Genomic DNA, 14,982 nt, shown 5'->3' with positions numbered 1-14,982 from the left:
TTCTTTTCCTCTACCAGTCCTTTCACCCATGCAAGAGTAGCATGAGCATCTCTGTATTTCACCTCTGAAAGAGGTCAGGCAACACATCAACATCTTAAATATCCTCCAGAGGAAGACTGTGGGTGCATGCAAGAGGGCAGATGTTGATGGCTGCCACAGCCATTTTTGTGAGCTCTAGGCAGTTGCAGTTATGACTGCTGGCTGGTGAAAAGATTCTGTACGTCTACAACAGATTTCCCTTCCCTTTCTTAATTTTTGTCATGATCCAGTAATTCTCAGTAAGGATATGTTGTTCCCCAAAACTGTGTAGCTGAAGAGTTTCAGCATTGTTGTGCTTAGTGCAACACAAAGAAGAGAAACACAGACTCAATCAATTGTTCAGCCTCACAAACTTGGCCAACTATAGTCTCAGCTGTAGCTCTCAGTGCTTTCTCCTTACCTTGCACCACTTATCCATGCCTTGGCTGTTCCAGCTCTCAGAGTTCAGCTTGTCTCCATCATCCTCCTGGATGGTGGCAAAAGGCTACTCCCCAGTACACTGCTGTGGTAGCAGGTGCCAATCCAGATGTGAAGCTCTTGTGATCAGCAGGATAATTAAACGAATGGAGTTGCTGTTAACCAAATAAGAATATATGGCTGGCTTCAGTGCAGACAGCAAGTACAAGGAGTGTGTACAGTGAGGAATACTGCAGGGTGGTTTTCCCTTTTCTCTTTCAGATACTGTTTTTCACAGACCTACAGCCTGACTCATTCCCTTCTGTCAGGATGGTCTCTAGATGGGTCTGCCAGGGCCAAAAAAAAACAGCTGAAGTTCAGTTTCACATTGAAATGTGCTGTACAGAAGCAGTGACATTTCAAAGCTGAGATCTAAATCACTTAATTTGCTAAACAGCCATTCATAAAAAATGCTCTGCAGCAGGGACTAGTGTTAGATTAACTGTAGTGTTACATCACACTGCTCAGGACTCAGCCTTAATGGATGTAACTATTGGTTCTTCTTCTCCCAGTCTGTTATTTGACTTCTTTTGTCTCAAATGAGGCGAAGTAGAGGATTTCATGTGTTGTTTTACTTAGACGGTATCTACCTATGGAGCTTTATGTATGTGTGTGTTTGGTGTAAATGTATGTATAGGCATTGCAGAAAAATGTATTCATCCACAGTAACAGGTGGTACTGGCAACACCTGTTGTTGGGGTCACTCAACACTCCAGTATTAAAACCCTAATTTTAGTTGCTTATAACTTTTGTCAAACTTAAACATTTGTGTTGAAATGTTATGTGCCAGGTGTCTGCCTTAGGCTGATTTGGGGGAGGGATGTGGGGAGAGGAATTTATCAGCAAAACTGTTCCTGCTAATTCAGGGAGCAGAGGCCAGGGTACTGGTTTGCCTGTGCTGAAAAATGAGCTATTGCTGGTTGAGATGTTCCAAGCCAAAAGTTGCCAGTGGAGACCCCTTGCAGCTGGGTGTGCCATTTGCCAGCACTATGGAAATTCGCTATTTTACTGACAAAGCAGCTCCTTCTGGCCAAATTAGGGGCCTGTGAAAATGCTTGGTAGATGGTTTGTTGACAGCTGCCCACCAGGCTGCCTCCATCATGTCCATTTCCAGATAGTGGTGCTGCACTGGTGACCCTTTGGATGCAAAATGCCTGTGAAGCAGCAAAGTAACCTTGGAGACTGAGCATGGAGGAAAGCAAGCTGCTGCACACAGGGGCACCAGTTCACAGAGCCCGTCCAAATGGCTCAGTTTGTGCTTACTCAGTGGGAATAAATAGGAGGGAAAGGCTGGCTGAAATCCAGAGGAAATGGTGATGAAGGAAGAGCATAATGGGCTGAGAGTGGTAAGAGTGAAGGACAACAGGGTCTGGAGAACAGTGTGAGGAGAAGTGCTGAGGAGATAGACTGAGAAGGGACATGCACAGCTCCTGCAGGTCCATGACCATAGGATTTCTGTGATCCCTGCCTAACCAGCTGGAATGTTCCACTCTTGATACGTTGCAACTCCTCAAACGTAGTTTACAAAGGAGCATAACATACACTGCCAGTGGCTCCCCTATTTGAGTGTATACACTTGAACCTGCTAAGAAACACTTAGGAGTTTGCATGATTTTCATCTGATGCTCTTTCAGAAAGCAGACTTGTTCAATTTACTTCTGCTTTATAGAAACATCTACATTTTCATTCTTTAGTATTTTTTAGCTTTCACATACTCAACCTGCACTTCAAGGACTATCATGTGTGCATGGAAATCCCTTTGTAAATACTACAGCTGTTTCTTGCTGTATAGTCTTGCTTTGGAATCTATGCGACATTTGTCGCTCGCATTATGCAAAGTCATACTAGTAAGTTGGTCATCGATATGAAAGTGGGCTGTGGTTTAATCTAGGCTGAGAGAACATATGAACAGACTGCTCATATTATTTTTAAATCTTGTCCTTTCATGATCATTATGGGAATTAGAAACAAACTGTCTGTTGCGAAATATTCTGTTTCATATTACTAAGCATTTTCCTATAAAAATCTGAAGAAATGCCACAGAACCTGATCAAAGTTCAAAGACAGTTTGTTATTGAATAATGACGATTTTTTTTTATTATAGGCAAAGCCTCAGCCAAGAAACTGACAAAAAAGGTAAGCAAAATGTTCCTTTTCTTCTTCAAAGAACTTGCATTCTTTCTGTTACTGAAGTGATTGTCTCTTTCAAAACTGGCTTTATATTTTCTTGTTTGTGTCTTTAAAGGAGGTGGATGCTGCACTGGTGTATGTTGCCAAAGCTAAACCAGGACCGAATTTTTTTAGAGAGCTTGGTGATAAAGGTAATGAGTGCTTTTGATACTGAACAATACATCTTGTTTGGTCTCATTATATAGTATTAGTTGAATGTATATTTAAAGACGTTTTCATGGATTTTACTTCATCCCTATCTAGCCAGTAGCTGGCTCCTTGGCAAATTTCTCACTTATGCAAGAGAGAGTAAAGAGGTTGGGAACTGAAAGCCTTCTGAGGTGCAGGAGGAGACATGAAAGAAACTGAAAAGCCTACTTGGAAGAGAAAAGGGCTAAAGGAATGACTTGAATGCAACATGGACTTTTAATAATGGACTTTGTTAATAACCTGACTGTTCCTCTATATAACTTAAATGCATGGTAACTAAGAATTAAAATAAAATTTGTACCTAGTTACATTAAGTGGTATCCCTGATTCCAAGAGCAGTTGAATGTATTTCTCCCTCTTCGGGAGCTCTGTGACCCTTCACAGTGTTGATGTGCTTTGTTTTCTTTTCACCCAGCATTTCCACTTTATATTGGACTACATAAAGAGAAGACTAAAAGCTGGAAAATTGTTAGTGTAGCAACAAAGGATTAAAGAACACCAAATAAACATCTCATTAACATAAATTAATTGAAGAGAGAAAACAAACAGGAGGATCAAGAAAACCAAATAGATGGGCAATTAACCATTTCACAGTAACAAAAGACCAAAATTCCCAAACTAATGAGAAAGACCGACAGCGCCTATTCACAAACTTTCTGTATCATACAGTTCAGCCTGAATCCCTTATCCCGTGGATATTTCTGGAAAATAAAGCTGCTGTTGCACTGCTGCAGTTTCTTGGCAGGCGTGAGCCATGCTCTCTCCATGCACAGCAGATCCTCAGACGGGGCTGGAAGCTTGTGCCAGGAGAGCAGCCCTCGATCTCAGCCTGTAGCATTTCACCTACCCTTCGGCCTCGCAGCCTCTTCTGCCTGCAGGTCATTTCTTGCATCCTTGTGCAGACCTGCAAGGGTCTCCATCCGGGTGCCTTGCTTCTCAGTATGCTCCTGAAAGCCCCAGCTTACCCCAAAGGTCCTGAAACATCTCTGAACTAATTAACAATTATTTCCTATCCTAGGAACGGCTGGATTTTAAATGACTAAACAGTCATTCCCTGCCTTTTTCAATCATCACATGCTTTCCCAGGATTTGGCTTAAAGTATTCTCAGTCTTGAATTTTTGGATATTCTCTCTCTTTACCTGCTTTTTTAGAGCCTTTCTTTTTCTAGTGATGGACAGTGCAAATCCCCAGAACATGCTGCCTGGGAAAACCAGGAATCCACAAAGAGAAATTTGCTGAAAACAGCAAATCTCAGTGCAGCCTCCTCTTACTGCACCTCTCCCAGCTGAGTGCTTGGCAGAAAGGGGGCTCAGTGATACGCTCAGAGTTGGTGTCTTCTGCATTCTAACAAAGATCTGCCCTTGCTTAGCACCGTGTGTTTGAATCTCTGTCCTTCAAAGGTCAGTTAGGAGTTTGAGATGATGTGGAAACATTCAGTGCAGTCATCCATATGTCCCCACAACACCTAAAGATTTTTTTTTTAAGTTATGATGCCTGTTTAGTGACTTTGATGCTTTTGCTTTGAGATGTATTATTATCACAGCTTAAAAGTGAAAATATTTATGCTTTTACAAGTACCAGAATAATGAATCTACCCCTGTCCAGCTGTTTAGCTGAGGTTACTTTAACTACCTTCAAATTGTTATTTAAATGTCAAGGAGAGGGAAAACTGCCATCAGTCTGGTTTGTAAAATGTAATGCTAGGGGATTCTGCCTTCTAGTGGGCAGTTTTAAAATTTGTATCGTATTTTGTAGGTGTACTTATGATTTATTCAGCAATAAGAATATTGTACTGTCAGCATTTGCTAGTAAGTTTGAGGACAGATATTTCTAGGGAGGGTTGGGGAAGGTTCCTTCAGCTTTAGAAAATGACAGTATTTTGCCAATGAAAACTTCACATTCTTGGCTGCAAGTATGCTGAGTCATTCAACAGTGTGTGAAGCTTTTATTTTTAAAATTTTGCTTCGATATGAATTTAATTTTCAGTGGGTTGTTTTATTTAGGGTTTTTTAAGTTTTCCCATTACATCTTTTAATTTGAGTACCTTTGTAATGATTATCGTAGAATAAAAAAAAATTAACAAAATATTTCATTTACTTTATGGTAAAGTAAATGAAGGTAAGTTGGCCACTCACTGCATGTAGTAAAAGGACAATAAAATTAAGATAATTTTTTAGATGGAAATTAGTCCACAAATTAAAAAATCTGATGATAAATTATTTTAGTACAATCAGTCTTCCAGAAAATATCAGGCAGGCTGTGAATTTTCTTTAAAGCATTGAGTCAGGTTTTAAAGAACAATCCAGAATATTTCTACATATTTTTATTATATTTACCTTTTTACCAATTTCACTATAGCCACTTTTCAGTTAGATTACAGTAAGATGAGGAAAACAGAGTCTGTATCTTATTCCTGCCATTTCTTGCAAGGCTTCACTTCCAGCCCTCTTCAGTTCTGGTGCTTCTCCCTTGAACGAATCAGCAAGGTGTTGTCTATAAATTAATGTTTTCTTCACATCTTACCATCTCTGTACAAATTTTGCGGATTCTTTCTGTAAAATTTTATGAGGTATAATGATCCCTGTCTAGCTATAAAGCTAAAACTCTCAGTATTTTGTATCTCTATTCTTACAACTTTTTTTTTTTTCAGACTTTTACAACCATAATCTGCCATGTTAATATCCTTTCAAAATCTTTGATAAACGCATTTTTTCTTTGACAATTTTTCTTTGAGTGCCTCATTTCTTATTTTGTATCCCTACACTGGGCTCTCCTTGTTCTGTTTTACCTAGCATAAGCCACTTGTCTTCAGCTTCCAGGTCTTCCTTAGACTGTCCCCTTGCAGAATATCTCAAGACAGCTGAGGGGCAGATTCCCACTTCTCCTTGCCCAGTAATGACAGTTCCAAGCACTGAACTGTCCTTCATTGCTTGATGGTTACATTTTCAGTCAGGGATCTTTGAGATGACTCCACCGCAGTCCTTGACTTGGAGATGTTTTCTATATAGACCTGAGAAGTTGCCTCCTTGTCTTCCTTTGTGTTCTTCCCTTAAACATTCTTATCACACACAAAACAAAATTAGGAATCTTGATCACTACTTATCACACTGTTTGCTTGAATTATTTTCACCACCTATTTGTTTCTATCCTTTTTTTTCATTTTTTTTAATCTTGTCTTAGGCATATAAGCTAAAAAAAGTGACAGGAGTTTTCTTTCTCTGTTTATTTGGTTTTGAACTCGTAGAAAACCTAGATGTTTCATCTAAGAATACAATTCCAGATTTTACAGCAATGAAAATAATAGTTTGCATTCTTGCAATGACAGAAATGCTAAAATTTGTAAGCAAGACTAAGTCTTTGAGATGAAAGTGTTTTTTTATTTCCACAGTGTATTGTATGATTGTAGTACTGTGCTGATTTGCATGATTCATGTAGGATAATAGGGTAAATAGTCCTATTTTGATGGAGAAGAAAGCTGAGATATAAAACCAGATTGTTGGCATCAGGATCAGCATTACACCTCGCTTTAGCTAAGACTTGTTCTCAGATTTTCAGACTCTTGTATTAAGCAATTTAATATTTCTGAGCTTCTGGTACTTAGAAGTGTTAAGTCATTATCTAAGGTCAAATACAAATGCTGTTGCTTCTGCATAGTAGTTTATCAGAAGTTAATTGTTTATCACTGAAGCTTAAGTGGGTTCCTTATCTATCAATTAACTAAATATAAATTACAAAAATAGTTTATCTTTGCACAGATAGGCATGTTTGAACTTCATTATTTTAAGCAGCTTCAGCATTATACAATGTTTAGCTCACATGTTAAAAGTAGCTCAGTTATTTTGAAAAGTGATTTATAAAAAAGCCCTTTACATTTTTTTTCTCAAACATAATTGCAGGGCAGATGGTTCAAATTCTGTTGTTTAGCCACTCTCATTCTGCACTCTCTATCTTTAGCTTGCACACTCTATTTTGACGCCATCACATCTTTGTGTTTGTTCAGGCTTTTCACTTAAGGCGGTATTTCAAAAGAAAACACTGGAATTTTCCTTCAAAAGGGGGGGAAATACTTTCACCTTGTAGAAAGGACATGTTCCTATTAAAAAAGAAAAATAAGAAGCCTCCTCTTGGCACGGGGCCCAGCAGTACTATCAGCACAATCTAGCAGCTTGGCAGCTTTGCGTGTTGCCATGTTCTCTTGGGAATTAGAGGGAAGCTATTCTCCGCCTTTTGCGAGCCTGCCAAAGGATGGAGGACTTTGATCCTTCAGGGTAATGTTAGAGTGGTTCTCCTCCCAGGTACTAAATGTGACAAAGCACATTTAATTTATTTGTCTTTTATATAAACATTGAATGTTTTCAGTGAGAATCCAAAGATTTAGTGTAGGTCTTTTGTTAATACCAAATAAACCTTAACTTCTTGGTTAGACATGAACATTGATGAGTCTCGGGTTAGGAAATTTTACCTTCAAAGTACTAAAACCAGGAAAATTTATTAAATAATAACTTGACTTATTTTAATACATGTATTTAATACAATGTCAAACTACATTTTTTTTTTATTTGTAAGATTTAATCTTTCAAATTTTGCTGTAGATTTTTTGGTTTTTCCACAAGTAATTTTTTAACTTTTTTTCCAGGGTTGATATCTTATGCAGAATACCTGTTTTTGCTGACAATTCTTACGAGTAAGTATTATGTATTTAAAATACATAGACACAAATAATTAGCTACTAACAGTTTACCAGGAACTTTTCTTCTGATATGTTTTAGCTTCTAAATTTCTGCATTCTAGGAAAACATAAAAATCTATTGCATATAGAACGACAATGTATTAATATAAATGGACATCATTATTGGTCCATAGCAATACTTCAAAAATCATGGGACTCCGTGGGATCAGAAAAGTCTTTTGAAATTCTTTAAGAGGGGAGAGGCATTGGTTACAGAACCACTTAATAAGGGGAAGAAGAACTGGATGGGAAGATAAATAATTTTTCTTCTGGATGGTAGTTTTAGTCATTTTGGATAATGACTAAATAGGGGTATAGCTCATGCTACGGGATATGAAAATATGTTGTAGTGTGTCAAAGGTCATTGCCTATTTTTACTGTGTTCAGATTTGCAATGGATACAATACATAAACAGCAGAATTCTTCAGTGTCTTTTTGTCTGACTTTTAAGTCCTTTTTCTTTATCCTCTGTTCCTTTTGACTTTATTTCCTCCATGTATTGTATATGTATTTCTGCCCCCTTCCATTGCTTCCTTCCTTTTCCTCTCAGGCACTTTTTTTTTAAAACAACTTTTATTTGGTACTTGCTTTATTTACAAGCAACAGGAGTCTTTTGGTTTTGTGCATGGAAGTGATCCGGGATTGTCTGGTACTTACTCTGTGCCATGCTTGCCACCCTGTTCTATTCTGATGTGTAGGTTAGCGAGATTTGAGATGTATCAATGAGCATTACACAGCGAGACCCCCTAGAGCAGTAGTGAAGTAGTCCATATGCATGTCCCTGGAATAGTCCAGAGAATAGTCCACATGCAGTCTTGTTTGACTGACTTATGCAGATCTAGCATTTTCAGCAAGGGAAAAAGCCAGGTATAATAGGTTCATTTTATCAGTGCATGGGGAAAGGAGAGAAGGAAGCAGTCGCTTCTTTCCTGACAGACTATAGAGGCATGACTCTCATCACTTCCATGGCTGCAAGATCTGTGGCTGGGCCTTAAATAAATTGATGAATTTTCCTTGCTCTGGAAATCCACTCACCCATGGTGTAGTATGAACAAGTAATGCTGATCTCCAGAGAGTAGAGAGAGTATGTCCAGCCTTCCATCATTACACACCTCGTGTGCAATTCAAGTGACCCTTCTGCAGCTTACCTCATTTCTCAGCAGAACTGCATTAGTTCCTGTTGCACAGCATGAAGGGTGGGTAATCTCTTTGGCAACTTCAGCTAGTACACAGTATTAAATTATTTATATATGGATATGCATTAAGCTTTAATATACAAATACACTACTTCAGCAGTGGTGATTGTGTTACACGCTGCTTGAACATGAGTTATACCATGTGCTCAAGTGGCTTTTAAAATCAGAGACAGGAGTTTAGCCCAGGTAGGATACTGGTTTTAAAATATTTTTTGCAGCTCGAAAAAGATGAATTTATTTTAAAAAAGCACAACCATGACAGCCAAATTATAACTTCAGAAGAATACCTTGACGATGCAGAAATAGGTGCCAAAGATTCTATTTCTTTAGAAATTTATGGCAGCTGAAAGTGAATTCATGCTGAATTATTGGCTAAAACAATTAGAAAATTGAAGCAGTATCAGAGCAAGTTGTTCCACTTCTCCAGACAATCAAGTAACATTGTTTTTCACAGAATTTTGTCTAGGAATGTATTGGACCACAAAAACAAAGGCAGCCTTTGATGCAGGATAAAAACGTAGTGGTAATGGTGCTGCTTTGGTTACACAGAGGGTTATCATACTGATCAGTTTGAAAGCAAATGTCAACAAGTGTTAGTGCCTCTGTCTTTGCCTAACAAGTATCCCCTGTCAGTCAGCCCCGAGTTACACAACCTGTCTCTCCCACTAGTGAGAATTAGTGTGAGATTTCTTAAAGCAGGCATCAATATTTAAATTACTTCCAAGTCACAAACTGAACAATAAGGAAATAAGTCATCAGACTCCTGGTTCTAGGACACTGCTGACCAGACCATGCTGTCTGTCATACAAAATCAGAGTCTGTAAAAACACTGAACTTGAAAATGTAGTTCTGTGACAGACAAAGGTTTTATTTTTTTCCCCCCATGACTTTCTTTTCTCTTTTCTGTGTGCCTTGTGTAATCAATATCTTTTTTCTTCCAGTGCTGTACTGAATTTCATTTCTAGCAATAGGTTAATGGAGCCCTGCCTAGTGAAGAAGCCCAGGAACTCAAGGAGTCATCTTTACTTAGAGCTTTATTTCAATTACCCAGTCACACAAGTTGACAGCTTGGTCAGTGCAGGAATATTAGGAGAGGAAGCACCTAGGTCTAACCTGCACTCACAGCCAGGATGAAGCTCTTCTGTTCAGATTTTGGAATTTTGCCTGATTCTAATTAAATACAAATATATCTGTGGTAGTCTTTGAACTATGCTTATTTTACGAACGCATACCTTTGGGGTTACATCATATCAGATAAGTATGTCATCTCTGAACAGTATAAGCAGCTTTAGGTCTATATTTTCACTAACAGCTCTCTTATCTGAAAATTGGAACACAGATGGTATGAATTGCTATTAAATACATCAATTACTTTTATTCTCTAAATATGTTATTGGATAGCCTTTTCTTGCTTTTATACTAGTAACACAAATTTAGCATATGGCATGTCCATGGAAAGGAAGCCAATTTTGAATTTTAAATCAACCCAGTTGCTGGGGACAGCTTTGCTGTGCAGATTGCAATGGTATTTATAAAATATCCCTGCATCACAAAGTTGCTTCACATAGAATATTAGTTGACTTCTGAAGATGTAGTTATTTCCAAAATGTAAAAATAGTACTTTCTTTAACCATCTTGATATGACTTAAAAGGAATGGGATATTTCTTTAACTTGTTCCCTTTGCAGAAAGATTTTCTAAAAAAAAAAGCAAGGCTTAAAACTTTGCAGAATGCAACTAGAAGAACATATTTCCAGAAGCAAAACTCTGAATGCATTAGAGTTTTTTAGAAATACTGTTTTATTGCCCTTATAAGTCCATCATTGTTCTTGGAAGTATTGATATATTCCAGAGACAATAAGTCCATGGCTTTCAATTAATGCCTGACATGATTGGATTATGGCATTAATTCACCTGCTCCAGAGATTACTGGGATAAGGGTTTGCTACTGCAATGAACTGCAGTTAACATTTCAGCAGTGTGCTGCTCCTGTGTGGGCTTGCTAATGATCAAGGCCACCTCTTGTAAGTGAAGTCAGATCAGGAAATTGTGGGGAGGAGCTCAAAGCACACCATGCTTTTGTAGCATCTTCAAGATTCAGAACTCATTGCATTTTTGTGTTGAAAAGAAACCTCCATTCAGTGAAGGAAATGCAGAGTAAAATTGTGTAGAGTTCCTGAAAAAAAAAAAATCATCTTGCTGGAAGTCAAAAAAACGTTATTTTGTCAAAAACAGCCTGAAAGAGTTTTCCACTCTTCTCACCTGAAAAGGAGCTCTTATAAACAAGACTGCAGAAGTGAGATGGAATTCTAGAGACATCCTTTGGGAATATCTTAAGACCTGGCCAGTAACAGATAGAGTATTTTCATTGGGGTCAGATGGATATTCATGGCTTATACTTAGGCACTGCTGGCATTTCTTACTTTGCCATTGCATCAATTATCCCTTGAAATTATAGTAAAAAGGTGTTTAAACACTTCACTTATATTGGAAAGGGTATGTATGGTTCACTGGAAAGACCATGTATGTACATAACCAGAACCAGAGTCAATACTCATTTTACATTTGGTATTTGAGTTCTAGTATAAGTGTGTGATATTTTCAAAGTTCTTCTGCAATTTTTTGTAGAACCCCAGACTGGACTTCAGATTGCCTTTAAAATGTTGGATGCAGATGGCAATGAACAAGTTGAAAAGAAAGAATTCTTTAAGGTAGGCGTATTTACATACATTTTAATTTTAACATATTTAAATAGATCCATGGGTTATAGTTACTTAATGAAGAGTCATTAAAATCATCAAGCCTGTTTTTCAGTCCAGTCTATGATCATATGCTTACTAAAATGTTTTATATGAAAGGAGCACATATTGAAGTACTGTGATAGAAGTATTTACCATAATTGAATCTGCTTTTATAAATGTTACCTTAGAATTATAAGGAAATACCTGCTACTGGGAAGGTAAGAATTAGTGTGTATCCCTTAATCCCATTAGCTAATTTAAATAGTCATTTGGAAGACTCTTTGTTTTCTAAATATGTTGAATAATTTTTTTAATTCACCATCCTGATTTGGTCTTTATTAATTTTGCTTGCTGTTGCAGAAAGGTTCTTATCAATTCACATTTTGATGAAAAACAACAGTTTTTTTCCCATATTATATCTAAACTATGGGGGAGAAAGTTAGATACTTTAAAAACTAAGAAAATCTTGCTCTGATGTTATTAAAAAGAAGAGGCTTAATTATATAGCTTATTCAACTTTTAAATATTTAACAGGAGACTAACTAAGTACTTCTTGTCAAAAGTTGAATGCAGAATTAACATTTTTAATAGAATCCCTCAACTTATTCAGATCCTTAATTCATATTGGAGGTAAGTGGAGAGACAATTTAATAAGAAGCTGACATGGCTACTACAATTCAAATTATTTTCAGTCACTAGTGTGACTTTAAAGCTGATCATGAACTCACATCTCTAGAGAACCTTAAAATCTAAAACTTTTAAAGATGGACCTGTTAATAGAGAAATTAGCAAAAATTTATTTAGGTGAATTTCATAGCCTTAAACTCTGAATTAGTGATAGAATAGCTGCTCACATGTTTTTCACTGATCACTTTTTTTTCAGTGAATTGTCTATTAGCAAGGTTACAATTGATGAGTCATGCTTTAAATCTATTTTTAAATGTTGCAAAAATACTTCTAGACTTAGTAGTATTATTTGAAAATAATACTTGAAATTAGATAATTTTCCAAGACAATGTTCCCAGAAGCCCCTAACTGCACCTGCAGATACCCTTGTTGTGGTGTAACCTCAGCCAGCAACCAAGCCTCAGGCAGCTGCTTGTTCTTTCCCCCACCAGCTGCATCAGGGGGAGAATCAGAAGGGTAAGAGATGGAAAACTCATGGATTGAGATATAGACAGGTAAATAGGCAAAGCAAAAGCCATGCACACAAGCAAAGCAAAACAAGGAATTAATTCATGCCATGCTTCCCATGGGCAGGTAGGTGTTCAGCCATTCCCAAGAGAACAGGGACCCACCATATGTACTGGTGACTTGGGAAAACAAAAGCCATCACTAACAATGTCCTCCTCTTCCTCCTTCCCCCAATTTGTACACCAAATATTCCTTTGGTCACTTGGGGTCACCTGTCCTGGCTGTGTCCCCTCCCAACCTCACAAGCACCCCCAGCCCCCTCCCCAGCATGGCAGTACAAAAGCAGAAAAGGCCTTGGCTCTGTGTAAGCCCTGCTCAGCAATAACAAAACCATCTCTGTGTTATCAGCACTCTGCTCAGCACAAATCCAAAACAGACCCCCACACCAGCCACTGTGAAGGAAATTAACTCTACCTCAGCCAAAAGCAGCACAGCCTTACACCCATTTGTTGCTACACCAGATCTTTTCAGTTTGAAGAATTTGTTCTGTTAAAGCATTAATTATTCTGCTGATTAAAAAGAAATCAAATTCTAGTAAAGCCTATATTTTTAACCTACTAAACCAAGTGCAATCATAGTGAATTGTTATCAGACTAGCAGTCTGATAACTGATTACCAAAATAAATCTGTTATGGCTGTATTATTCATCTGCAAAACAATATGTTACAAGCAAAAGTAACTCCATGAACACAAGTAAACATGTTCAGCTTGTAGTGCCTCTGCACCAAAATGCTACATTAGCAGTGCTTTCTTTAAAAAGGTACTGTCAGTTAAGCAAACAAGGAGATTCTTACAGAAACTCAGCACTGCTCTCTTGGGGAGATGTGCAGTATGTTGTGTATTTAATATCATTACCCATTTCAGGTAATTCTAATTGAATCAGCCAGTATAAACAACAGAAAATCATCAAAAGTAGAGGTGAAAACATTATATAAATCATTAAAAATAATCTGATTTCTGCAGAGGCAATTAAGTTAAATGAAAATTATTCTAGCTAGATAGATTGTTACTTTGCATTTCCTTTTTGGCCTGTACTGATAAAATAACATGGAGTGGTAAAAAAAAAATCACATATATAAATTACTCTGTCAACTCTCAGGAATCATTATATTCAAAGAAGTCCCACAAGATGCAAGTTAGTCAGAGGATGAGTTTTCTCTCATGACTGTTTTCTTACATTTACAGAGGAAACTACTTTCAAGCAAAACTTTATAGATTTGGTTTAAAAATAAAAATTTTGGAATGTAAGAACATGGAAATAAGTGTGTGTCTAAATCTATATACTCTAGTTCTAGTCTGCATCATAAAAAAGTTTCTTGATAGCTAATCAATCGGTAAATTGTGTGGCTAATTTGTCATTTGTCTTGTCCCACTTGGCATCCTAGGAAAATATATCTGAACTATTCTGTAGTGATTTCCACACTATATTTGACAATAACATCAAGAAATGTACATAAGGGAAATGCAGTGGAAAACAATAGTGAAGAAGCAGCAATCAGAAGGCAGTGTCTGTAGGCGAGGCTCAGTGGGACAAGAAATTTCATTGCTAGTTTGTTCTCGTGCTTTGTCTCCTCTTGTGCTCCCCACTTCCCATCATTATCTACTGGTTAGACATCTGTGTATGTCTGTGTTGTCTGACTGTAGAGTCTGACTGCTGGTCTAGACTGCAAAGTCTTCGAGGTAAGAACTTGCCTTTTGGTGTTCCATCATTCTTTGAATTGTGTATATCTCAATTCTCACATATTCCTGGAAGAACAGGCACAAGATGTGTCAAGCAGGTCATTCAGGAAAGGGAGACAGGTGACAAGCAGGAACTCCAACCCCAATCCTCAGTGCCTGCATTATGTGATGGCACAAAGGCTGTTCAAACCTGTATGGATCAGGCACTCCAGGAGAGTGAGATGCAGAGTTTCCCAGTGTTCTCTGCTAACAAAAATGGATGTTTGGGAAAGGCGATCTTTGAATGCAATCCCATGTTTTCAACAACGGGGTTTATCTTGTCCTCCATAGCCTTTCCATATCAGTGCACATTTTCCTCATTTGCAGTAAAAGTCACTCCCTTCACAGGATACTCTTGTTCTCTCTCCTCCCTATTTCTTTGTGTTGAAGTGTAGCTCTGCTTCATCCACATTTCAGTGGTAAACAGTCACAGTACAAGAGACGTTTCAGTGTTAGGGCCAAGAAGCTTTTGTTGCTTTGCCCTGCAACTCCGGGGTGAAGAAGACAAGGCAGAAATGGCATGTTCACA

General features: G+C 37.8%; 1 protein-coding gene across 1 annotated transcript in view; it reads left to right on the top strand.

Moving 5' to 3' along the window:
• MICU2 (mitochondrial calcium uptake 2) overlaps positions 1 to 14,982 on the top strand; it is a 139,130-nt gene that overhangs the window by 96,340 nt on the left and 27,808 nt on the right. Inside the window, exons 3-6 of the mRNA XM_014877578.2 lie at positions 2,600 to 2,631; positions 2,741 to 2,816; positions 7,512 to 7,559; positions 11,428 to 11,510. Coding sequence (XP_014733064.2) covers positions 2,600 to 2,631; positions 2,741 to 2,816; positions 7,512 to 7,559; positions 11,428 to 11,510 — 239 coding nt within the window. The remainder of the gene's footprint in view (positions 1 to 2,599; positions 2,632 to 2,740; positions 2,817 to 7,511; positions 7,560 to 11,427; positions 11,511 to 14,982) is intronic.

Source organism: Sturnus vulgaris, chromosome 2 (assembly GCF_052056855.1).
Source record: "Sturnus vulgaris isolate bStuVul1 chromosome 2, bStuVul1.hap1, whole genome shotgun sequence".
Classification (NCBI taxonomy): domain Eukaryota; kingdom Metazoa; phylum Chordata; class Aves; order Passeriformes; family Sturnidae; genus Sturnus; species Sturnus vulgaris.
This window is presented reverse-complemented; position numbering and strand designations above follow the sequence as displayed.